We start from the raw sequence: 25,130 nt of genomic DNA, 5'->3' as shown, positions 1-25,130 counted from the left end.
ATTTTTAGAAATGGATATACCCTGGCTTTAGGAAACAAAGAGGTATCTGCGGTTGGGTACGACAGGTTTTCGGGCTCGTTTGTTTCCCTACAGTGCCCCAACACTGGAAGACAAGGATCCAGAGATCATGCTCCTGGCCCGGGTATGAGCGCTCCTTCCTAAGGAGGGCACGCGGAGCGGGAAAAAGCGCCGTCAAGCCACCCGCACCGAGCATGCGCCGGCCCTGGAGAAAAGAAGGTCAGCTCCGGCCAGGGTTTCGTTACAGCCAATCTCGACATTGTGACGTGCAGAGGGGAGCGCGGCGCGGGAGGGGTAAAACGAGAGGACCTTAGGGCGCGGGCGCGCGGCGCCGGCGGAGGACGGCGGGGGGTGGGCGCGCACGCGCCTGAGTGCGCGCCCGCTGGGGCGGGCCGGGACTCGCGGCTCGCAAGCCCTTGAGCCGGGGCTGGGCGCCAGTTCTTTCCGTTTCCGACGTGCGCTGTCTGTGCAGCCGGTGTATGTGCGGCAATAACATGTCTGCTCCGCTTCCCGCCATCGTGCCCGCCGCCCGGAAGGCCACCGCAGCGGTGAGTGGCAGCGGCCGGGGCTCCGAGGGGCCCGCTCGGCCCGCCGTCGGCTACTTTCCCTCGCGCAGGGTCGGCATCCTGGCAGGTTGGCGGCCGGTTAATTGGGGACGCTCGGTCCTGCCTGGCGTGATTTGGAGTGGGGGTGGCCCTCGCGGCCCCGGCCCCAGCTGTGTGTGAGAATGCTGAGTTGCGGAGGTGGCCCGAGGATCAGTCTCCACCACCTCCATCCCATTTCCAAGCTCGCGTCCTCTGCATTGCGGAGCGAGTGCTGCCCGCGGAACTCCGGGACCTCCGGCGGTCCGGCTTGGAGGGGCCGGCGTTAGTGGAAAGGTGCCCTAACTCAGGGTCGCTTTACAGCATGTTTCTGATGTGTTTGTACATGTGGGAAGTCTTAAGTACGCAAGAAAATGACCATTTTCTTACCTCACACTCTTGTCCTTATAGTTTGTAGATTGAGAGTCTTATAATATCAGAAGTGATGTTTTTAGGAAATTGTATAAGGATCTCAAACTTATTTTTACCCCCAGAAGGTCCTTCTTGTGATGGAAAAGTTCTACAGTATATGTAAGACTTTCATGGTTTGACTTAAGACAAGTTTTCCTTAGAATGTGATTGTTAGCACTTAAGAATATCTAAGTGGGACCTTTTTAAATGCTGAAACTCCACCTTAATCATCTTACGAACTACAAGGAGAGAAGTTAAGTACTTTTGCCATTTGAGAGAAATCTATAGAGACTAGTTAACTTGCTGAAGGTAGTCTTTCTGGTATCCAGCTTAACTAAAGCTCCAGTGTATAACAATTCTGTGTGGGCTTATGTAGGCATTGCTTATTAATTTTTCCTCTTCTCCTCTAGGTGATTTTCCTTCATGGACTGGGAGATACAGGGTAGGTACAACTATTAGTAACAGTAATGAAATGGGTCATGCAACTCTACTTATGCAATCAAAGCTTTAGTATTTAGTAACTCTAGGATTGTATAAAAAAGATTGCTAGTTGTATTTCATACAGTCCAGTAGTAAGATGCAATCTTTTCTTTTTTGAAAACTCCCAGAATTTTCCCCTCATCATCTTGAATTTGTCATTTTTCAACTCCTGTTCCTGGAACATATTATAATTGCAGACTTCTCCATGAGTTGCTGTGGGTATTGGATAGCAGAGTACAGTGGAATGTTAGTAGAAACTGTGCAATTGAGAGGTTTCCGGAGGAGTTAAAATTTCAGGGCGGGTTTAGAAATGGTTGATTTTGATAAGAGAAACAATAGCGGTTTGTAGTATACAGCATTCTCAATGAGAGCTTAGATGTTCCTTTAAAATCAGTTGATGGGCAAGGGAGGCAACTCAAAAGATTTATTTGGAGGCTTATCAAACAAGTTTTGTTGTGCTAACTTTAGATATATGGTTTATCTTTCACTCAGGCTTCTACATTGAGAGGTTTTTTTTAATTTAAATCGGTGATTTATCTGTAACTTAGAATTATTGTTACAAAATTTTAGAATTGGAGGAAAACTGAAGATAAATTTTGATAAAGTATCCAAAAACTGTTAAATCTTTATAAGGAGGTATTGGGTTCGAATAATTATTTTTATTTTAATTTTTAAAGGTGATTCCTAACATGCCTATTAAGTAGAAATCTATGATGCATACTTTGTATGTAGTTACAGAAAAGATTGTAGGACTCTTTTTCTGGCAATCAGTAGTCCTATTAAAATAATAGGTTTATTTTACTGTTTTACTAAACAATAGCTTTTATTATGATTATGAAAATGTTACATTTGTATTGTAAAAAAATTCAAAATGCAAATATGCTTCAGAAGAGAATGAAAATCAGTTGAAATACAACAACCCAGATATACATGTTTATTTTTGATAGCATTTAAAAAAATGTTTTATTTTGAAATGTTTTTAAATTTATGGAAGAGTTGGCAAGAATGATACAAATTCCTCAATACCTTTTACCTAGATTTACTAATCTCTATTGAATGTTACCCTGTTTGCTGAACCCTTTGAGAGTAAATTGCAGATGTGATTATTTCCAAACACTTTAGCATGTATCTCCTAAGAGCAGGGAGAGCCTCTTACGTAACCACAGAACATTATCAAATTTGGGAAATTTAGCACTTATTTAATATTAGCATCTAATATGCTCCATATTCAGGTTTTGACGGTTGTCCCAGTAATGGCCTATATAGCAGCAGTCTCCAACGTTTTTGGCACCAGTGATCGATGCTCCTGTGAGAATCGTAATGCTTGATGATCTGAGGTGGAGCTGAGGTGGTGATGCTAGCTAGCTCTGTGGAGCGGCCGCAAATACAGATGAAGCCTCACTTGCTGGCTGCCACTCACCTCCTTCTGTGCAGCCTGGTTCCTAACAGGCCTCGGAGCAGTATCAGTCCACGGGCCCGGGGATGGGGACCCCTGCTCTACTCCAGTCTTCCCCCGAATCCAGTTCCATTCCATTGCATTTACCTCTTCAGTCTCTCAGTCAGTTCTTCAGCTCTTTGTCTTTTATGACACCTTTCAAAGCAATCCCTCAGCTTAGGTTTGACATTTCCTCCTGATTGGATTTAGTTTGTGCTTTTTTGGTTCAACTGCCAAATAGGTGGTATGTCCCATAATAAATAACTGCAAACTAGATGGCTTAAAACAACTGAAATTTATTCTCATAGTTCCAGAGGCTAGAAGTCCAAAATCAAGGCATCAGAAAAGCTACATACCCTCCGAAGGTTCTAAGGGAGAATCCTTTGCCTCTTAGTTTGCGATGACATCTGTTGTTCCTTGGCTCTTAGCAGCATATTTCCAATCTCTGTCTCTCTCTCTCTCTTTACATGACCTTTTCTGCTGTTTGTGTTCTCTTTATTCAGCCCACCCTAATCCAGTACAATCTCATTTTAATCCTTAACAAATTAGATTTGCAAAGAGCCTGTTTTCAAATAAGGTTACATTCTGAGGTTACAGGTGGACATGAATTTCGGGGGGTTACTATTCAACCAACTACACCAAGGTTATTCTCACTGCTTTTTGTGGTCTTGTGGTTTCTCACTTTTGCTTCTTTCTATATTTGCAGTCTTCTCTGCTAACACTTTTTTTTACAGTCTTTTTTCCTTATAGTGTCTTTGGCTTTGGTATCAGGGTAATGCTGGCTTCATAGAATGAGTTAGAAAGTGTTCCTTCCTCTCAGTTTTTGGAAAAGTTAGAGAAGTATTAGTTCTTTAGATGTTTGGTAGAATTCACCAGTGAAACCATCAGGTCCCTTTTCTTTTTGGGGAGATTTTGATTACTGTTTCAACTTCCTTACTAGTTATAGGTCTATTCAGATTTTGTATTTCTTCCTTACTTAGTCTCAGTAGGTTTTGTATTTAAAAGAGTTTGTCCATTTCATCTAGGTTATCCAATCTATTGTATACAGTTGTTCATAGTACTCTCTTATTTTATAATTCTTGTTATTTCTGCAGAACCAGTAAAAATGTCCCCACTTTTATTAGTGATTATTTTAGTAATTTGAGTCTTCTCTTTTTTCTTAGTCTGTCTCGTTAAAAGTTTGTCAGTTTTGTTGTCATTGATTTTCTCTGTCGTTTTTCTGTTCTCTACTTCTTGTGTCTCTGCCCTAATCTCTGTTATTTCCTTCCTTTTGCTAGCTTTGGTTTTAGGTTTTTCTTCTTTTTTTACTTCATTAAGTTGTAATTTTTAAGTTATTGATTTGAGATCTTTCTTGTTTTATAACATAAACATTTATAGCTATGAATTTCCCCCTTAGCACAACTTTCACTCTGTCCCATATGTTTTGGTATGTTGTGCTTTCATTTTCATTCATCTCTAAATATTTTCTAATTTCCCTTGTGATTTCTTCTTTTACCCTTTGGTGGTTTAAAAGTGTGTTTTTAGGGGTAAATATCCAAAATATAAAGAATTCATACAACTCAGTAGCAAAAATAATAATAATAATTCAATTAAAAAATGGGCAGAGGAACCGAATAGACATTTTTCCAAAGACATACAAATGGACAACAGGTGCATAAAAAGGTGTTCAACATCACTAATCATGAGGGAACTGCAAGTCAAAATCATGATGAGGTGTCACCTCATACCTGTCAGAATGGCTATTATAAAAAAAGATTAAAGTGTTGGTGAGGATGTGGCAAAAAGGGAACCCTTGTGCACTCTTGGTGGGAATGTGCGTTGGTGCAGCCACTATGGAAAACAGTTATGGAGGTTCTTCAAAAAATTAAAAATAGAAGTACCATATGATTCAGCTGTGCCAATTCTGGGTGTATATCCAAAGGAAATGAAATCAGTATCTGAAAGAGATATCTACAACCCCCCCTCCCACCCCCCAGGTTTATTGCAGTGTTATTTAACAATAACCAAGACATGAAAAACACCTAATTGTCTTATCAATTTGGTGTTTATAAAGAAAATGTGATTCATGCATGTGCGTGCACCCATACACAATGGAATATTCAGCCATAAATAGAAGGAAATCCTGCCATTTGCAGTAACATGGATGGACCTTGAAGGCATCATGCTAAATGAAATGAGTCAGAGAAACACAAATATATGATCTCATATGTGGAATCTAAGAAGAAAGAAAAAAAACAAACAGATACAGAAAACAGATAAGTGGTTGCCAGGGGTGAGGGGTGGGGAGTGGGGGAATGGGGAGGCAAGGGAGTGGGTGAAATGGGAGAAGGTGGTCAGAAGGTACAAACTTCCAGTTAGAAGATAAATAAGTCCTGGGTTATAATGTACAGCATGTTGATTACAGTTAATAATACTGTGTTGTATATATATGAAAGTTGTTAAGTGAATTGTAAAAGTTCTCATTAAAAAGTGTTGTAACTCTGGTAATGGATGTTAACTTATTGAGGTAATTTTGCAATATATACATATATAAAATCATTAAGTTGTCCACCTAAAACTAATACAATATTATGTCAGTTATATCTTAATAAGAAAAAGAAACACAATGAGATACCACTTTACTCCTGCTAGGATGTCTGCAATCAAAAAGAAATTATAAAAAGTGTTGACAAACATATGGAGAAATTGGAACCTGCACACACTTTAATAAAACTGTTAAATAGAAAACAAAACACAAAAATAAAAGTGTTTTTAGTTTACACAATTTTGTGAATTTTCAGTTTTACTTTTGTATTGGTTTCTAACTTTATCCTGTATGGTCTGAGACGATACTTTGTATGATATCTATCTTTTAATATCTGTTGAGACTTAATTTGTGGTCTAACTTAGGGTCTGTCCTGGAAAATGTCCTGTGTGGACTTGAGAAGAATTTGTATGCTGCTATTGTTGGGTAGAGTGCTCTGCATATGTTTGTTATACCTAGTTAGTTTATTGTGTTGTTAAAGTCCTCCATTTCCTACTCTCTGGTGCTTCTACCTATTAATTGAGAGCGGGGTATTAAAGTCTGACGATTTTTGTAGAGCTGTCTGCTTCTCCTTTTAGTTGTTTGAGGTTTTGCTTCATGTATTTTGATGGTCTGTCATTATGCGCATAAATGTTTATAATTGATAGGTCTTACTGTGTTTAACCTTTTATTAATATATAATGTCCTCCTTTATCTCTTTTTGATTTAAAGTCTATTTCATCTGATGTTAGTATTACCACCCTTGCTCTCTTTTGGTTACTGTTTCATTCATTCACTTTCAACTTCTTTGTGTCTTTTGATCTCAAATGAGTCTCTTGTTCACAGCATATAGTTAAATCATGCCAACTAAAATGTCTAGTGAAAGAAGAATATTTGGTAAATTAGAATTTCAGCCATTTACATGCGAAAAGGTATATTCTAAAACTGTAGATACAGCATATTGTCATAAAAATAGAAGTGAATATCCAATGAAATGTTGACTTTTTTTTGTGATTGTGCCATTACACTTCTTTTCATTTTCTTTTTTACCTGCTCCCCCTAAATGTAATAAGGAATAAAACCCACCATTATGTGTGGGAGATGGGGAAAACATGGCCTGTATCTTTCAGTTCCTCCTTTATAGATCCTTTCTTGATCCCCATAGCTGAAAGTAACCTTATCCTCTTCTTCCATAATCTGACATTTTTTTGTGATTGTTTTTTGTAGTGCTTAAATTTTCATTTGTATGATTTTATGTCTTGTTTCTCCTACTAGATTGTAGGTCACTAAGGACATAGTCTATATTTTAATCCTTGTATCTTTCATGCATATAGGATAGTTATGATTATGTTTTAAAATTCCACTCTTAGTTTTGTTTTGGTTTAACACGTTTTGTTTTGAGGCATTTTCTTGGGCTGTTACATTGGCCTAGTAGGCCTTTTGGCCAAAGACTTTGTGTATATTGGGGGAAACCAGTATTTCATGTTAAAATATAAACAAAAGTAGCAGCATATTTTAGGAAAAAGCACAAAGTAGAGATGAGTAATTCATATTAATGTGAGATTACAGTTTGGGGGCACAAATGGTAGAATCATGAATAGTTGAGGGTTAATGTGACATATTGCTGCACTGTCTATATATTTGGGTTGCATAATTGAGAAGGAACTCTTCAACAACCTCACTTACCCCAGACAGGGCCAAGAACTAGTGAGTAAACCAGAAGGCATTTGAACTATAGAGTCTATATCCTAAAGCTGGTATACCTTACCACAGTGGATTCTAGCTTTTTTATTCTCACTCAAACGTATGTATATGTATATATGAGAACTACAAAAGGCCATAAATATTCAAAAAGTTAGTTGTATAGAACCCTTTGATGGGGAGAAAATAGCCAAAACTGATTCTAAAATTAACATGCAAAATTAAAAATTTTTATTGTTTCTTTAGTCACCATTAACTTGCTTTTACTTCTTAATAAACTTTATAAAATGGCCTTTATAAAATAGAAGGGTATAAGGCAGACATCTACATTAGCCAGCTATGTTAAGTCAAGCTTTTACTATATATAGTAATGCTTTTAGGAACATAATTAAACCTATTCCATTTTGGACTCTAATAGGTAATTGTGTTTTATAATTGTTATTTTTAGTGACTACACATTCACAAAGCTGTAATTAGCTGAACAAATACCATGATGTTTAGGGCTTATTTAATTAATCCTGGAGGTTATTAGCGCAAATCCTGAAATAGAAAACACAGTGATGGTACACAATTAAAAAAAACTGAAACAGCATACATAAAATCAGTATTGGCAGTGACCATGGTAAAAACATTTTATAACATGCCTATGCTGTTGTCTTTTGCAGGGATAGCAGATAGGTTTTATTTTTTAAATGTTGCTTAGATTACCTTGTTGAAAAGATCTCTAAGTGTGGCATATAGTGTGGTAGTAAATGTATGGTCTGGGCCCAGGACTTGGGAGTGGCGGCCCATATGCCGAGTATTTATTATTGATGCGTAATAGAGCTTATATACATTAAAATGCAAGTATACTATTTGCAAAGCTAATGATCTACATGTTTTTGAATATTCCAATTTCTGAAAACATTGGACAGAAAACTTAGAGGTCATTAACACTAAAAAATAAATATATTGAATAATATCACAGTCAAGTCAACAGCCTATAATTGAAGTGTAAAACAGAAAAGCAGTGAAAACCAGTTAAAGTGGTTGTTTGATATAGGTCTGAGATACATACTTGATTCACTTAATGCGGCACATGCTTTTACACTTCTTTTAGCAAATGGCAGAAGGTGATTACATCTGTAAAATCTAATCCCGTCTTAAAATATTTCCTGAATCCTTTCAGACATAGAGCAGTTAACTTACTTCCCTCAACTCTATCTTTGTACCCTTTACCCCCAAATCAGTAGAATCTGTGTCATCAATGAGTGGCATATAGCTTAGAGGCCACATTCATTGGCCTACATTTAATTTCATAAATCCCTTCATCTTAAATGATAAACAGGCCCAGAGAAGGCCACAGTCAGCCACTCCAATGACTTCTAGCAGAACACTTCACTAGTGGTTGAGTGTGGCAAGCAGAAAAGAGTTAATCAGTTGGTTTGCAACTGTTAATGTAGTTCTTAACTCAGATTGGCTTAGTCTAGCAACATTTTTGAGGTGGATGTGCTATTTTAACCATTAATTTGAAAATTGTAATGGGGTATAATATAGTAGTCAAATCTTAAATGTTCAGCTGGATGTTTTTACACACCATGTAACCGTCAATCTGGTGACGATACGGAACACTTCTAGAAGTAGCCCTTCCCTTTCCAGTCAGCACTCTCCCATCCCTACAGGTACTGTAATTCTGACTATTACTATATGGTAGTTTCGTCTTTTCATGTCCATCATATAAATGGAATCATATGGAATGTCTTCTGAGTCCAGCTTCTTTTGCTATGTTTGTGAGGTTTATCCACTTGAATGTAATTTTTTTGTATTACCATACTTTTGTGTAACTCTGTGTGCTTTTGGTACAAAGAATTCTCACATTGATGTCACTGAGCTTTTCCAGTTGTTAACCTTTTTAACTCCTTGAAATCAACCTCAAGCATGATCTTCCATCACCTCTAAGTACTCCAGTGTGTATTTCCCATTCACAAGGACACTTCTCCATCACTAGCGTAAAACACTCAAATTAGGAAATTGGCATTGATCCAACACTATCATCTAGTCTGCAGATCCCATTCACATTTTGCCAACTCTCCCAACTATGTTTCCTTCCTGGTCCAAGATCCTTTTCAGGAATGTGTGTTACTTGTTAGCTGTCTTGTCTTCAGTGTGAACGTGTATCAGTCTTCTACATCCTTTATATTTTTGGAGTACAGCCTTATCTTCGGTACATTCTGTAGAATCACTTTGGGTCTTATGGTTTCATATGACTGGGAGCAGGTCATATATCTTTTTTTTTTTTTTTGGTAACAGTTCAATTGAGATATAATTTATATATCACACAACTCACCCATTTGAATTTTGCAATTCAGTGATCTTTAGTACATTCACAAAGCCGTGCAATCATTTTTATCACTCAAAAAAAGAAAAAAAAAAACAACTCTATATACTTTAGCACTCCTAAACCTCCCGTGTTCCAGCCCTAGGTAACAACTAATCTATTTTCTATCTCTAGATTTAGCTATTTTGGACATTTCATGTCAATAGAATCATATAATATGTGGTCCTCTATAACTGACTTCTTTTACTTAACAATGTTTTTAAGGTTTATCTATGTTATAGCATTTATGAATACTTCATTCCTTTTTATTGTTGATCATACGCCTAAGAGTAGAATTTCTGAGTCATATGACTAGCACTTTATGTCAATTCTGATTTTTCTCCATTCTCATTAAAACTTGCTATCGTCTGTCTTTTTTATTCTAAACATCCCAGTGGATGTGAAGTGATATATATATATATATATTTTTTTTTTTTTACAGTAGAAAAGAAAAGTTTTATTAGAAGGGAAAGTACACTTCCAGATGTGGAAGCAGGCCTGAGCAAGAGAAGCGTGGCTCAAAAGGCTCTATTTGTGGTTTTTATATGCATTTATGTAATGACTAATAAGTTATGTTGAGCATTTTTCCTGTCCTCGTTGGTCATTTGTGTGTATTTGGAGATATGTCTCTTCAAATCCTTTACCCACTTACAAGTTAGATGGTCTTTTTGTGTGAGTGGATTGTAAGAGTTCTTTACATATTATGGATACTAGGGCCTTATTAGATTTGATTTGCAAATATTTCTCCCATTCTGTAGGTTGTCTTTTCACTTTTGTCAGAGTGTTCTTTGAAGCACAGCAGTTTTTCATTTTAATTTGTACTTGTGCTTTTGGTGCCATATCTAAGAAACTATTGGCTAGTCCAAGTTCAAAAGATTTTTGTATATTATAGGAGTTTTATAGTTTTATCTCTTACATTTAGGTCTCTGGCACATTTTGAGTTAATATTTGTATTTGTTATGCGATAGGATGTTCCTTGTGGATATCTACCTGCCTCAGCTACTTTAGTTGAAAAAACTATTCTTTCCTCATTGGTTTGTTTTGACATCCTTTACAGAAACAAGTTGACCATAAATGAAGGGTTTATTTCTGTATTCTCAAATCTATTGCATTGATTTGTATGTCTTGATTTTAGTATCACATTGTCTTTTTTATTGTTGCTTTGTAGTAACTTTTGAAATTGGGAATTGTGAATCCTTCAACCTTATTCTTTTCCAAGATTGCTTTGGCTATTTTGGGTCTCGTGAATGTCCAAACGAATTTCAGAATTGGCTTGTCAATTTCTTCAAAGCTAGCTGTGATTCTGATAGAGATTTTGCATTGATTCCATAGATCAGTTTGGGGAGTAATACTGCCATCTTAAGAATATTGTCTTCCAGTTCATGAACAAGATGTGTCCATTTATATAGATCTTTAATTTCTTTAAACATGTTTTGTAGTTTCACAGTAAAGTCTCACACATATATTTATACAGGACACACACATGAACTCACATATAAATCCATATATATACACATGTGTGCACACATACAACTTCTAGAATAATTTAGCTTGGGTCATAGTTACTGTTAAATAAGTGTTAATGTTGTTATGTTTTCTATATGTCCTTAACACTTTTGGGGAAGGTGGATTAAAATAGAGAAATAATTAACAGAAAAGCATTTAACATTTACTTTCAGACTATTTTACACAAAAGAGACTTAAGCTACTTAATCTTTTAATAGAGATCACATGTAAAAAGTTCAGATATAATGAATGTCAAGTTTAAACTAGCAGAAAACCATATGTGTATATGTTTAGCATGATTTTATTTTAGTAGAAATCTATATTAAGTGATATGCATGTAAAAAATAGAAGGAAATGCATCAAAAGATTAAATGTTTATTTCTGGCTAGGAGAATTATGATAGTTTACATTTTTAGTTTTTCTCATACTCTATTTTGAACATACATACATACACAAACACAAAAAATGTGAGTTATTTTTAATAGCATAGTAAGCTATTAAAAATAGTAAGCTATTTAATAGTATAGATATAACTGATTTACTACACTCTGAGGCTTTTTTCTTCATATAAAATGTGAATTATCTGCTTTGTCTACTTTGTTAGGCTCATTGTTACGAGGTTATAAAGAGACCAAAAAAATATATATTTTTGTAAATTATAAAGCCCTGTGGAAATAATGAAAGAAAATACACTCCTCTTTAGAAATTACGAGAAATCATCTTTATCCATTGATAAAGTTTAAATAATAGTCTTTGAGTTGTTTCTAAGTTGGTGCTGGTGTTTTAATAGCATTGATAGTCCAACTTTTAAGATATTTTAAGGAGTTAACATTTATCCTGACAAACTTCTTAAAGTACTGTTTCTGTTACTAATTTATTGGGAATTGAAACAGTATCTAATGGCATTGTTCAAATAATTTCTCTTCTAGGCACGGATGGGCAGAAGCCTTTGCAGGTATCAGAAGTTCACACATCAAATATATCTGCCCACATGCGTAAGTATTTTTAATCTTTAGGCTTGTGATTCAGAATTGGGAGAGGAACAATTGTGATTTTTGTTGAGAAATTTAAAATAATGCTCTCTTGGAGGTTAGTGAGTTCACAGCCAGGAAAATTAAATATACAAACATCTGTTAAGTTCTAAGGATATCCATGAGGTATCTATGAAGGGGATTTACCTGTCAGGTTTGTGAGAACTCTTTACTGTACTGAAAACACTCTTACACTTTATTGATTAGAGGCAATGTGATGAACTGTGGAAAGAACACAGACTTTGGAGTCTGATAGATTTGCTTTAGAATTCTGAAAGTGTGGATATCGAAAAGAAACCAGTAGTGTATGAGCAAACTCAGAAAAACAGTAAATTGGGCAGTTTTTAAATCAAAAGGTTGCTGAGAAGCAGTAGTCATGGAGAAGACAAATGGTAGTAGGTATGTGCTAGTAAGTTAGTAAATCATCCTCAGAATGGTAGGAGCAGTAGAGGTGATAAATATGAAAGGGAATGGAAAGTAGAAAAGTATCTGAGATTAGGTAAGAAAACAGTCTTGAAATAGAGGCTTTATTATGTTGGAATTTCTGCTCTATCGTTATTGGCCCAAAATTGAATTTGGTTTAAGGCTTTTTCCCAACCTAGGAGAGTTTATGTTTTCAAGGAAATTTTGAGAAGATTTTTAACCTCTAAGGTAGACTTGTTTCATGAGTCAGGAAGATAGTGGTGAGATGTAGTTATAGTGTATTTATTTTTCTTTTATATCTAGATTTATTTTTCTTTCCTTTTATGTGGCACTGTGAGTTTCAGGTTGTCTAGCACATTTTTCATTGCAGACTTGAATTGGGTGTAATGGACACAAGGAAAATGTTTTTTATTTGCAAAACTTAGTTCTTTCCAGCTGCTGGCCTGTCTTCAGAACACACTTGGAGGGGAGGGTATAGGAGAACAGAATTGTGTAAGTGTGGATGCAGTGAAACAGCTCACATGTTAAAATTGTAGCATACAGTTTTATGTAAGCCTCAAATAATCATGTATTAACTGATCAAATTTATCAGGTTTTATGTTTTGTTATATAATTCTTATTTTGCTGTTTTTTTCCCCCATGTAGACCAGTTATGCCAGTAACATTAAATATGAACATGGCTATGCCTTCTTGGTAAGTAAGAATTTACCTATTTAGTAAGAACTTTATACTTAATTTTTAAAGCAGAAGTGCTTTTGCATATAGCAATTTTTAATTAGCTATTTTTAAGTTGAGAGGTTATATAATTCACTTTAAATTTAACCTTTAATTGTTTAAGTTTTTATATTTTAAATTCAGGGGTAAACAAGGAGCTGCACCAACATTTAGAGAAACTAGAGAGAACGGGTGGAGAGAAATACTACAGAAAATATCTCCTACTGCTTTAACCTTTACTGATTTCAGTAACCAAACATTTCAATGACCTCATGTGGCAATCAATCAGATTTAGCCAGGACCTCCTCACCCTTCTAACTTCTTCCCTTTCTGGAGAGCTGGTGAATTTTTAAGGAAACCATTTCCTTTTGAACCTTCTCAAGATATTTGCACATTCCCTATATGCTTTATAGTCAGGAAGTAGAGTCATTTCTTCATTCCTCTGAGCCACTTCCAGGCTGACTTTTTTTCTGCTGCTCTCTGAGGCTCCTGCCATCATGTCTTTGCAAAAATGATGACTTTGACACCTGATTAATATTTTCCTTTCCACTCTATTTCCTGCCACCATTGTGTCTTTTGGGTGACTATGGGATCCAGTGTAAATGGTCCATTCACAACCTTGGTTGGCTTGTTACTTCCTTGGCTCTCTCTTCCCTAGTGACATTTTCTTCTCTCGACATCAACAGTCATTTCTTGAGTCTTGTCATCTGGAACTGTCCTATCTCTGAAGTGACTTAATTCAAACCTGATATTAAGGATAATTATTCATCTTTTTGGGTTTGCTTTCCTGTTTCCACACTATTTGTTCTTAGACCTATTCCAGCCTACTGTCATCCTCTCTGCTTCTTCCCACCCATCTCTAACCCAGCCCTGCACTTTATCTACTATAGAGTCCTTGGCAAGTGTTACAAGTTCCTGCCTTCTGTGGCCTTTGGTTCTTTCACCTTCCTTCTCTGGCAAAATTTCCATACAGAACCAGAATTTCTACCTAATATGGCTAAAGAACATAACGAAAGCATATAACCTGATAGAGAAGTAGAAAGGGCCAAAGGACAGCTTCCCTTGGTCTCTGGTTTGAGGTATCTATAATATATGATGAAAAAGTTTTGCAGAATTTGGATAGAGATCAGTAGCTCTATTCCATTGGATTGATTTATGATGCATTAGAAGGGGAAATGAATAACTGGAATTTATTGCAAACTTAGGGATGTCAGCTAAGATTCCTGCTTGGGTGCAAGATTGAACTAGATAATTTTTAGATATTCTTACCCTAGAATTATGTGGCACTGTGACTTTTTAACATTAGAATCTATATCTAGTTGGGATGGAAGGAACTTAAGGAATGTCACATTCACACGTTTAAGTTCATTGTTTGGCCTCTGTAAACATTTTAATTTGAGTTTTTTATTCTAGGGAATACATTTGGTCGGCTCTTTTTATCCCAAATACCATTAGTTTAGTAAAACATACCAAGAGTAAATATTCTTAGAATCAAATTATTCTTTTAATTTTGTCTTATTTTCCAGGTTTGATATTATTGGGCTTTCACCAGAGTCACGGGAGGATGAACCTGGAATTAAACAGGCAGCAGAAAATGGTAAGTACGGAATAGTTTTTTAAAAAGACAGAAGCATTCTTAAATATTGATGTTGATGAAATATTACACAGTCATCTGAACTCAAGAGGTGGTGCTGTTTCCTTCTCTGATCGCTCTAACTCATTTGCCATGATGGCTACGTGGACTCACTGAAAGGTGCTCAGTGAAGGTGAGGTGGATGGGGAGAGATGGCCTTTTTCAAATTTCAGTTCTGTCAGATACATAATTTTGCTTTGATTTACATATGGAGAAAATAGCAGAATGTTTAATAATTGTGGCCAGTTATCTTCATTAAGGAAATTTGAAATAAGGATGAAAATAATGATATAATAATGTAATGATACGTAAGAAAATTATATTAATGGTTAGTTTTAGTGTGGTAATAATAGAGGCCACTGATTGAACACTTAGCTATTAAATGAACTAGGTAATTTTTATAAATCATCTCATTTAACATGCCTGTGAAATAAGTATTAACTCTACAGAATCTCCAAAGTCTGTTTTCTGGTTACTGTTTCATGCTCCCATATGAACATGATGATTCTGTTTGTTTTTTGGATGAAAGCATAAAGAACACAGACTTATTAGGAGAAATTTGGGTTAGAAAATGCACAGAAGCATTTTTTTTTCTATTACATACATGCACTGGAATGTTTACAGAGACAACATGATAACTGGAATTGACTTTAGAATACTCTGGGTGGTGACATGGCAGGCTGATGAAATTAGCCTGGCTATGAATTGACAATTGCAGAAGTGAGATAATGTGTACCCAGGGAGTCGTAGCACACTCTATTTTTATATTTGTTTGAAAATTTCCAAAATAGCTTAAAAACCCCAAACCAGTAGGATCCTTTTTAAAAAATCTTTTTATTAAAAGAACTCTTAAGAACTTTAAAACAGGGAAGAAGATGCATTTAAAACATACTGGATATTTAGGAATGTCAAACCAAGAACACTGACTTTTAGGATCATCAAAAAGTAGATCAAAGCTAGTTAGAATCCTAGAGCTAGGATTTTGTCAAAAAAAAATAATAGTGACAAAAATACGTTTTTGATTTGGGAATGAGTTGTTAGACCACGTGGAAGGTGGGAGCTAGGCCTTGCGGAGAAGATAGGTGGGCCTGGTGAGTTCTAGAGTGGGAACTTATATCCTAATGATAAAGGTGGCCTATGACATACTTGCCATTTCTTTCCTCTCCCAGGTGATGTATTATTAGAGAAAATTAGGGCCAGACTCAGAGCTGGGAAAAAAAGAAGTCCCTGTTTGAGGGCTGAGAGACTATGTTGCTGAAGAAAGAAGAGTGCTCAGGTCAGGTCCAGGGAACACATTTGCTCCACAACTGACTGCCGTCACTGCAGTTAGTTAACTTTATCTCAGCTGGTGGTATAACCATGGGGAGCAAAGCTTTGCGACACTCAGTGAAAATGGTCCCAACAGCTCCCTGGCTGGCTAGCAGCTAACATTCACCAGGCCCCAACGGCAGCCCTCCCTCCTCAGAGCTGGGCTGTTCTGCCACTTCTGCATCTTCTTTCCAACTGAGACCGTGCAGTCTCCCCTAAATAAATCCCTCATACTTCTCAATATTTATTTCTTAAGCCTTCTTTACTGTTCTCTAGCGCATTTCTCCAATGCTTTGGTCAGGGCACCCCTACCTTTTCACACCATTGCTAACGAAGAACTAAACTTCATATAAAAACAAAATAATTTTTAATTTGGGCATTTGGGTTTTTTTTTTTGGTAGTATTCTAATAAAAGCATATTTTTGGTTTTTTATAAAAAGGAATATAAAGTTGGAAATATTTATCTTAAAAAATGAAATTCTTCCATATATGTCAAAAATGAAAGAAGATAAATTTGTAAAAGGTATAGTTATTCCAGAAACTCAGGACTGACGATAAATAAAAGGAAATTCTAGGAGTTATCAAGTGTTACATTTAATTATGCATGCCAAAGTATTTTGCAAAAGGAAAAGAGCTCATTTGATTTTTTTCCCCATACCATTTACTGGCTATAGGAAAATTTAATAGTTTTTTTTTTTTTTTTTTAATAATGAACTGTTGACACAACTGTAAATCATAAACCATGTAAACTCTCTTAAGTACTTAAACTTTTAAAATCACAACTTTTAGGTACAAACGCCTATGGTTCATTGAAGAGAGGGAAATATAAAAAACATATGAGCAGAATTGACCATAGATAAAAGAATATCCATATACTGATGAAAGAACTGTTGTTTACAAATTATATAACAAACAATAGAACAGGTTAAGCAGCACCTGCAAAATCTGAGTTTTATATTGAAAATACATTCTAATTTTGTATTTTAATAGAGTGTTTCAAATTTCTCACTTGTTTTGACCTTTAATATACTTTATGCTTCTCTGTCATTAATATTTTTTCTATGTAGATTGTATCAGTGGCCTTAACTTTGAAAGTACCGGTGATTTAACTTTCATGTTGTTTTTAGTAAAAGCCTTGATAGAGCAAGAGGTGAAGAATGGCATTCCTTCAAACAGAATTATTTTGGGAGGATTTTCTCAGGTAAGATTAAATTTGGGTGGTATGTCAGTACCATCAGTATACTTATCTAGAAGTTTGCGGTTTCAGTCCTTTTTCTGTGGAGGAGTCCCTTTTTTTTTTCTGGAAGATGTTACAGACGCTGATATACTACTTATCTTTCATGCTGAGTTAAGCTTGAACGGAATAATTGCTTTTCTCGTTTTCTCTCTTCAGCAATAGCCTTTACTTTAGAGACTGTCTTAAAAATCAATTTATTTAGTAAATTGATTGGAACTTAGAATGTTAACATAATGTACCCCTTTTAAACAAAAACTCTAAATACAGATATAAGTACCCTGAGAGGAGACCACTGATAGGAATAGTGAGGTGGAAGACAAGAGAATTTCTTCTCTCTTTTTGTCACAGATTCCCACTGGTTGAGCCTTGCAGATTCCCCTACAATCCCTGTAAGGCCAGATCAGAGTAGGGGCTCCCACAAAGCGACCCATGTGCTGGGGAACACTGTTTTCCCCACCTGGGCTCTCTTTTCCCCTTAGAGGAACTAGAGGCTCAGGGGAGACCTGTCGTGCGGCCTGGGGGAGGGGCAGTGCAGTCAATGAGTGCTACTTCTCTTACCCTTCTGATGCAACCTGTCTTGGTCTCTAAGATGAGATATGATTTTATGTCTAAGACTCTTCAGAGGAAAAGATGATAATTAATTCAGAATATTTCTAAGGCATTTGTAAGTACAGCAGTTAACTTAATTATGTCTGGACTGACTGGGTAGTTGCTACATTCTCACAATGTAGAGAACATATGTCTTTAGTGTAGAGAATCATGTGCTTTAGGACACTGGAGTGTATATTGTTTGCCTGATTTGATTTGATATTGGCCACCCAGTTTGGTTTTTTATGGACATTATTAATAACAAGAAATCTTTTAAGTTGCTCTTAGCAGAGGACGTGTGCCATTGACTTTCCCTCCTTGTCTTTCCAGGGAGGAGCTTTATCTTTATACACTGCTCTTACCACACAGCAGAAACTGGCAGGTGTCACTGCCCTCAGTTGCTGGCTTCCACTGCGGGACTCATTTCCACAGGTAGCCTGATTAATTAAGCAACATTAAATTACTGAGATAAGAGACAGCTGATAATATTGGGGAGAGGGTCAGTTGTTTTTAATAAACTTTATTTTTTTTAGAGCAGTTTTAGGTTCACAGCAAAATTGAGTGGAATGTAAGAAAGTTCCCGTGTGTCCTGCCTCCACACATGTATAGCCTGTCCTACTGCTGCAGCGCAGTGGAGTGTGGTTACAATCGATGAGCCTACACTGACACATCATTATCACCCAAAGCCCATAGTGTACATCAGGCATCCTTTTGTAAAAATAATTTCCTTAGATTTTTATGAGGTATTACTAGGCTTTATGGGTATACTACACTGTCTTCATTGTGGATTGCATATAAATCTTAGATTTGAAGTGTTTGATAACATTGTAAGATACATATAAAAATTGGAACTTTTTAAACAAATATTTTTGAACGTTTAGTATGATCACTGCTTAATAGCAGAATTTTGCTATAAAACATAATTTCTAAGTATTCAACAGTGTAAAGCGATATATAGTGTACATAGGAGATGTAGACATTATTTTCAAATTCACCTTTAAATCTAGGGTTTTTTCTTGTCACTATATAGTATTGGTATCTTGCACATAGTTAGTGCTGTTTATTAACCAGCTTATGTAAATCAGTCAAATAAGAGCTGAGAAGAACATGGTTCAGCTAAAATATACCTTTCGTATAGGACAATGTGAATATACAAAGAATAATTAAGATACAATCTGTTTTAAGGAACCAGTTCATTGGGAATACATGACAGGGCAATCATATGTCCTATAAAAGTTTAAAAAGATGTGGAGAGTATAGGGATGAAGTAATTTTATTTCTGTAGCCACATATAACCTATAATGTAAGTAATAACATGTATGTACGTGTCTGCATTTTAAAATGCGGGGCATAATGCTCTATACATTCGAATAAGTAATAATAGTTTTGGTTTTTTGCAGGGTCCTATCAATGGTGTTAATAGAGATATTTCCATTCTTCAGTGCCATGGAGATTGCGACCCTTTAGTTCCCCTAATGTTTGGTTCTCTTACTGTCGAAAAGCTAAAAACATTGGTAAATCCAGCCAATGTAACCTTCAAAACCTATGAAGGCATGATGCACAGTTCATGTCAACAGGTATTTATTTTTAAATGTTTGGAAGCAGTGGCTATAGAGACATAATTTGCAACTTTTTCCATGTGATATTATTAAGGTGAATAACACTTGACTGCTTGAGGGTTTAAAGGGATTAATGAATTCTCACTGAATCATAAGTTAGCAGGACTTAGATCAAAGTTTATTCAATTTAATTCAACAAACGTTCACGGATTTCCTGTTACATGCAAGCATTGTACATAATTCAAAGACTAAAAGAGATTCTCTTTTATTAAAATTTAAGAAATTAAAATTAAAAATGTATTAGGGAATAAAGCTGTATATCCAGGTAACTGATATAGAAAGCAGAATGTGATGTGTGTTAATATTAGAAGTTTTAAAAAAGTTATTTGAAAAACTGAGGAGAGTGAGATTAATTTTATCTTAGGAGGCACGGAGATCGTGATGAAACAGCTAGATTTTGAACACTGGGTAGGGTTTGGATAGCAAGTGTGCAGAGGAAGGACTGTTGGATTAGACTGTAGACTTAGGAAAAGCAAGGTATCATAGAACCAAGGCATAGAGAGGAGAGACTCAATTATAAAGAGCTTTTATGTTGTGCAGAAGATGGACTTGTTCTCTAGGCAGCAGAAAGCTATTGACTTTTTTTTTTTTTTTTTTGAATAAAAGCAAGATGTAATCCACCTTCTGGAAACAAGAAGGAGATTCCAGTAGGATTTAGTGACTAATTCTATGGAATATAGGAAAGAAGGAAGTATCAAAGAGGCCTTAGATTTCTAGCTCAGATGACTAACAGGATGCCATTTATAAAGTAGGTACAAGGAACAGTTTTAGGGTAACAGAAAGGAAATAGTACTGAGGCTAGTGAACATACTGAGATTGATGTGCCCCATGATCAGGATGGGAAGTACTTGGTTGAAGCTCAAGCTTATAATAGAGACTTAGCATAATTACCAATATCAATGATCAGTGAAGAATTACCATGGGAGGATATCATGAGAAAAAAAGCCAAGGGATACAACTTTGGGGGAGTTAAAAGGAGTTAGGGATGGAATGAGAGTACAGGAGGAGAGAATTTCTGAGTTGTAGGGAACAGTATCCATTATTCAAAGAATGATTAAGGGGAAATAGGTCAGGAAGAAACTATCCAATAGTAAGCCGTCTGTGACCTCAAATATTTGGGGAGATACAGCTAAACTGCAGTGGATTATGTGAAGCAAACGGGGAAATGAGGAAGTAAAAGTAGAGAGTAGGAAGGTTCTTTTTAATCAGATAAGGAAAGAGATTCCTGGGGGTGGGGAGGAGGGAGAGAGAAAATGCGATAAAAAAAAAAGGTGGTCCTCGATAGGGGAAAGCCTTAGGGGGATTGTATAATTAAGTACTGAAATGGGTAGTGGTTGCCTTGAAAGAGGAGAAAAACACTTTTGAATCAAGATAGAAGAGCATGGGTGAATGTAAACGAGGGTTGCTGAGAGAAGAGAGTATTTGAGAGCTCACATTAGATCCTCTTAATCTAAAATATATAAGTAGGAAATGTCACTTAATAAGAATTAAGGAAACCTGGATAGATTTGGAGGCTTGAAAAGGCCTAGGATAAAATTTGATGGCTAAGCATTGAGGCAGTCCAAGTTAACATTGTTTTGCAGCTGCTCAGCTTAGCTAATTATTTTGACAGGAAAGCAGGTAGTAATATAATTTATCCAGAAAGACAAGGAGGCCTGAGATGCTAGGGTGTTATTGAGAATATAGCTGAAATTGTCCTGAAGTACTGAATCCAGAAAGGGAAGTAGTCTGGCACTCTGAGCATCCAAGAGGGACTGAGGGTCTAGAGCAGTGGTTTTCAGAGTAGGCTTTGCATCACAAGGACCCCGGAGTTTAATAAACACACAAGACACTCAAATTCCAAACTCAGTGATTCTGATTCAGTGCACTGGGGAATTGGTGGTGAACTCAGGCATCTTTGTTTGTATGGAGTTGTTTTTAAAATAAAAGTTCCTCGAAGAAACAAAAACTTACGGCCCGGGAGTAAATTTTGCATCAGATAAATGCTAATAAAAGTAAAATAAAATAAAATAAAATAAAATAAAATAAAAGCTCCTCCATAGATGACTCTTTGTGAGATCACATTGGAGGACACTGGACTGAATGAATGATTATGAGTGGAAAGTGACAAGAGATAGAACGGTAGGAGGTAGTGTCACAGGAAACTTGTAGGACTTTAGAGTGTTATAAAATAAAGCACTTTTGTGTTGTGGATTTCTTTTTTAGTGACTAAATTATAAGGCTGAAAGTTCTCTGTGTTGCTAATTTGTGGGTCTGTGAGGCTAAGCCTTGAAATGCTACATACGATAGGAGGAAATGTGTTTGGGGGAAGTGGGAAAACTGAGCCAGATGCAGGAGTCCTCTAGGAAAGTTTTTCTATAACAGATATTTGGTATATTCATTTTCAGATCTCTCTAGGCCTATCTTAGGTACATGCTCTCTTTCTAATGGTTGGTTATATGTAAATTCTTATGAAAGACACAAAATATTTTATGCTATGGATTTAGTATTTCTTTCTCCTGAGAGAATGTCAAAAGCTTTTCCGTGGATATGCAGTTGACAGTAATTGTATACTTCCTGAAACTTCTCGGTATAGGTTTTGTTATTTGTAAACCCCTTCATTTCCTCGTATTCCCATGTTTTATTTGTTCAAGTGTAGCAAAATGCAGACCTTTTTCATGGGAGTAGATTAATAAATGGGAGCTATCATTGAATGTACAATAATAATAATCATAGGTAATGTTCTCAAATATCTATTGGAGCCTCATTTCTCTAAGACTTATTTCACTGTAGTTAAAATGTGGTTTCAACTTACCTATGCACATGATGGATTTAGTTAGTGGCATTTTAGTGGGGATTTAATTTCTGATTTGCATAACTGTTTATTAAATTTTATTCCAAACAGGAAATGATGGATATCAAGCAATTCATTGATAAACTCCTACCTCCAGTTGATTGATATCACTAAGGGGCCTTGTGTAGAAGTACACACCAGCATCACTGTAGTATAAACCTTTTCTCGTGTCCGATCTTGGAACTTGTAATGTTTGCAGTGTTAAAATGTTTGCAAATACACCACCAGAGACACAGACTGAATACTGTCTCCTTGTGGGAAATTTATGGTCTTTTAAGTTTCTATTCATGTATTTGTATAATATGATCCAGAATATACTAGTATTAAAATAAGTGAAGCAGCCACCGCCACTTTCTTTTTCCCAAATGTAATTCAGCAAAATAAAAAAATTACAACCAGATGTTTTATTACTTCATTTGAAAATTATTGGTATGCCTAATGAAAATGTGTTCAGATATAAATGAGCAGTTAAGATAAACAATTTATGAATGCTGTGACTTAGTCTATGGACTTATTCCAAAATTACTCGGTCACCATGCAGTATCTGTATTTTTATATGTGTATTCATATATGCTTAATGATTATAATATATAAGAATAAGGTGTTATGACATTATTCCTAATAATAGGGATAATTCTCCTACATGTCAATAAAGAGTAAGATTGCTCTCTTCAATTAATGGCCCTTTTATTTTGGGGATCGGCGTTTTCTTCTCGTTATAACTTTTTAATATAATTCTTTTTTCCTCTCTAGAAAAGAAATATGTTTTTTCTTCCTTTTTATCCTTCATACCAGACCAAATATTGCCTCCTTGCCATAGACATATGCTGTCAACACATACTGTAATTTGACATTCTGAATCACAGACATAGTATTTAAAATGTATTAAACTTAAATTAAAAAACCAAACATCATTTCAAACTTCCTACACTAATTTCTTAAACTATACCTTAGTCCAGAGTTAGACCTATAGATAGTTACTAGAATCTTCAGTCTAGGTAAGGAATAATTCTGTGGTTGTGTTTTTTTCTGTAATTAACTAAAAGAATAATTAGGTCATATTCTAGTATGTTCTGGAATATTTAAGACTGATCTTAAACAATAATTTCTAAGATTTGCTCTGTGATTATTATCCTTGTTTTGTACCATTATATTTGTAATCAACTACTGTAGGAAATGAACAATCCATTAGAAAAATTTGCTTTACTTTTATCTGTCAGTGGACATTGGAAATATTCACTTTAGTCATGATTTTTTAAAAATTAGTTTTTGTGCAAATATAAAAGTAGCAATCACTTGATTTTAAATAGTCAAATTTTTTAGATTATTGGTAAAAACTATTTGAAAACAAATTTATGGGCTATAAAGGTCAGAACTCAATACATATAGCATAGTTACCACCTACTTTATGTAGCAAAAATGTATAGTTGTTATTTCTGAACTGTTAATTTTTCTGCTGTATTCCAACTGACTACAAAATGTTAGGAATGCATCATTATAAATGGGTGCTAATTGATAATGGAAACAATTTAGTAATGGACCTATATAGAATATTAATAATGAAGCCATACATTTATGTCTGGATTTAAAATTTTTAAACAATCTTTAACAAGTCATTTTGCTTTACTTTGATGATATATAAACTGTTGTTTCAGTTATACAAATCAATAAGATCTAATTTATGGCAAGAGATATTCCGTTTAAATGCTGTGCTGTAATGTGGGAAAATGTAAATCTTTTTCACGGTTTCTAAATGTGAAATAAAATTTAATTCTGAATTTGCCATGACTGTTCTTTTGAATGTTTAACATTTGGGTTTGCCTTGGGGTGGCTGTTTATAATGAAAAGGAGGAAAATGACACTGTAATCTCAAGAATATACATTCAAAGAAAGAAATTTGATTATGGTATGGTGGCCTGGAATGGAACCAGGCATGTGAAAAGCTTCTCGTTACTCAATTTTAACCCATTTCCTGCCTAGAAAAAAAAGTGCAGCTCGCTGCCAGTGTTAATTTTACATAAACACGCTTTGAGGCTGAATTTGAATAGTTTTCAATATGAAAATAAAATATAAAAACTGTTCTTGGAGTTATTTCTAAACAGAACTTGTCTCTAATCCTAATGTAACAGAAATGTATATGTAAATCAGATTTATCAAATCTTTGACTAACAACTATTTGAAAACGATGTTAACATCACATGTAGGAATGCTGTTTTCTAGGATTTGACGTTTTCAGTGATAATTACTATATTTTATAAATGGAAATACCACTACTAAAAACAATGCTATAAATAGAATGCTGTCATTTGTTTCCATAGACGATTGATATACTAGAATGATGCAAAAATAATAAAAGCAAGGTATTTCATGGCCAACTTTAGGGGTAAGGTTAGGACTGTAATCATCGAGTTATCTTGGGGTAAACGCTGCAGCCACCAGTGCCACAGGCAAGTATTCTTGGAGCAAATGGGAAATTGGTTAAAAAAAATTCTCAAATTTGGTTTTCATTGTTTCTAACCTAATATTTAAGTTTTGTTTGGTATTTCCTTTTGTCTCTTTTATGTAGGATTTTTAGTGTTGTACTGGGCATACATTTTGTAAAGATTTAATTTGTGACAACTACAGAAAATGGGGAAGACAGAAATGTATAGAAGCAGAGAATTTCTGTACTACTGAAGCTAAATTGAGATTGTTTAAGCTAAACTGTCATAATTTTAAAATGTTAATTGTAATCCCCAGGGTAACCACTAAGA

At 35.5% G+C, this 25,130-nt stretch overlaps 1 protein-coding gene across 1 annotated transcript; it reads left to right on the top strand.

The window, feature by feature from the left end:
• Nucleotides 1–417: 417 nt before the first annotated feature.
• Nucleotides 418–24,160, top strand: LYPLA1 (lysophospholipase I). The gene is made up of 9 exons (XM_011359160.2): nt 418–566; nt 1,421–1,452; nt 11,921–11,986; nt 13,091–13,138; nt 14,686–14,756; nt 17,228–17,301; nt 18,256–18,357; nt 19,326–19,502; nt 22,429–24,160. Exons 1-9 carry the CDS (start codon nt 498–500, stop codon nt 22,480–22,482), a joined length of 693 nt encoding a protein of 230 aa, XP_011357462.1. The 5' UTR covers nt 418–497; the 3' UTR covers nt 22,483–24,160.
• Nucleotides 24,161–25,130: the final 970 nt, after the last annotated feature.

Source organism: Pteropus vampyrus, unplaced genomic scaffold (genome assembly GCF_000151845.1).
Source record: "Pteropus vampyrus isolate Shadow unplaced genomic scaffold, Pvam_2.0 Scaffold45, whole genome shotgun sequence".
NCBI classification, from domain to species: Eukaryota; Metazoa; Chordata; class Mammalia; order Chiroptera; family Pteropodidae; genus Pteropus; species Pteropus vampyrus.
This window is presented reverse-complemented; position numbering and strand designations above follow the sequence as displayed.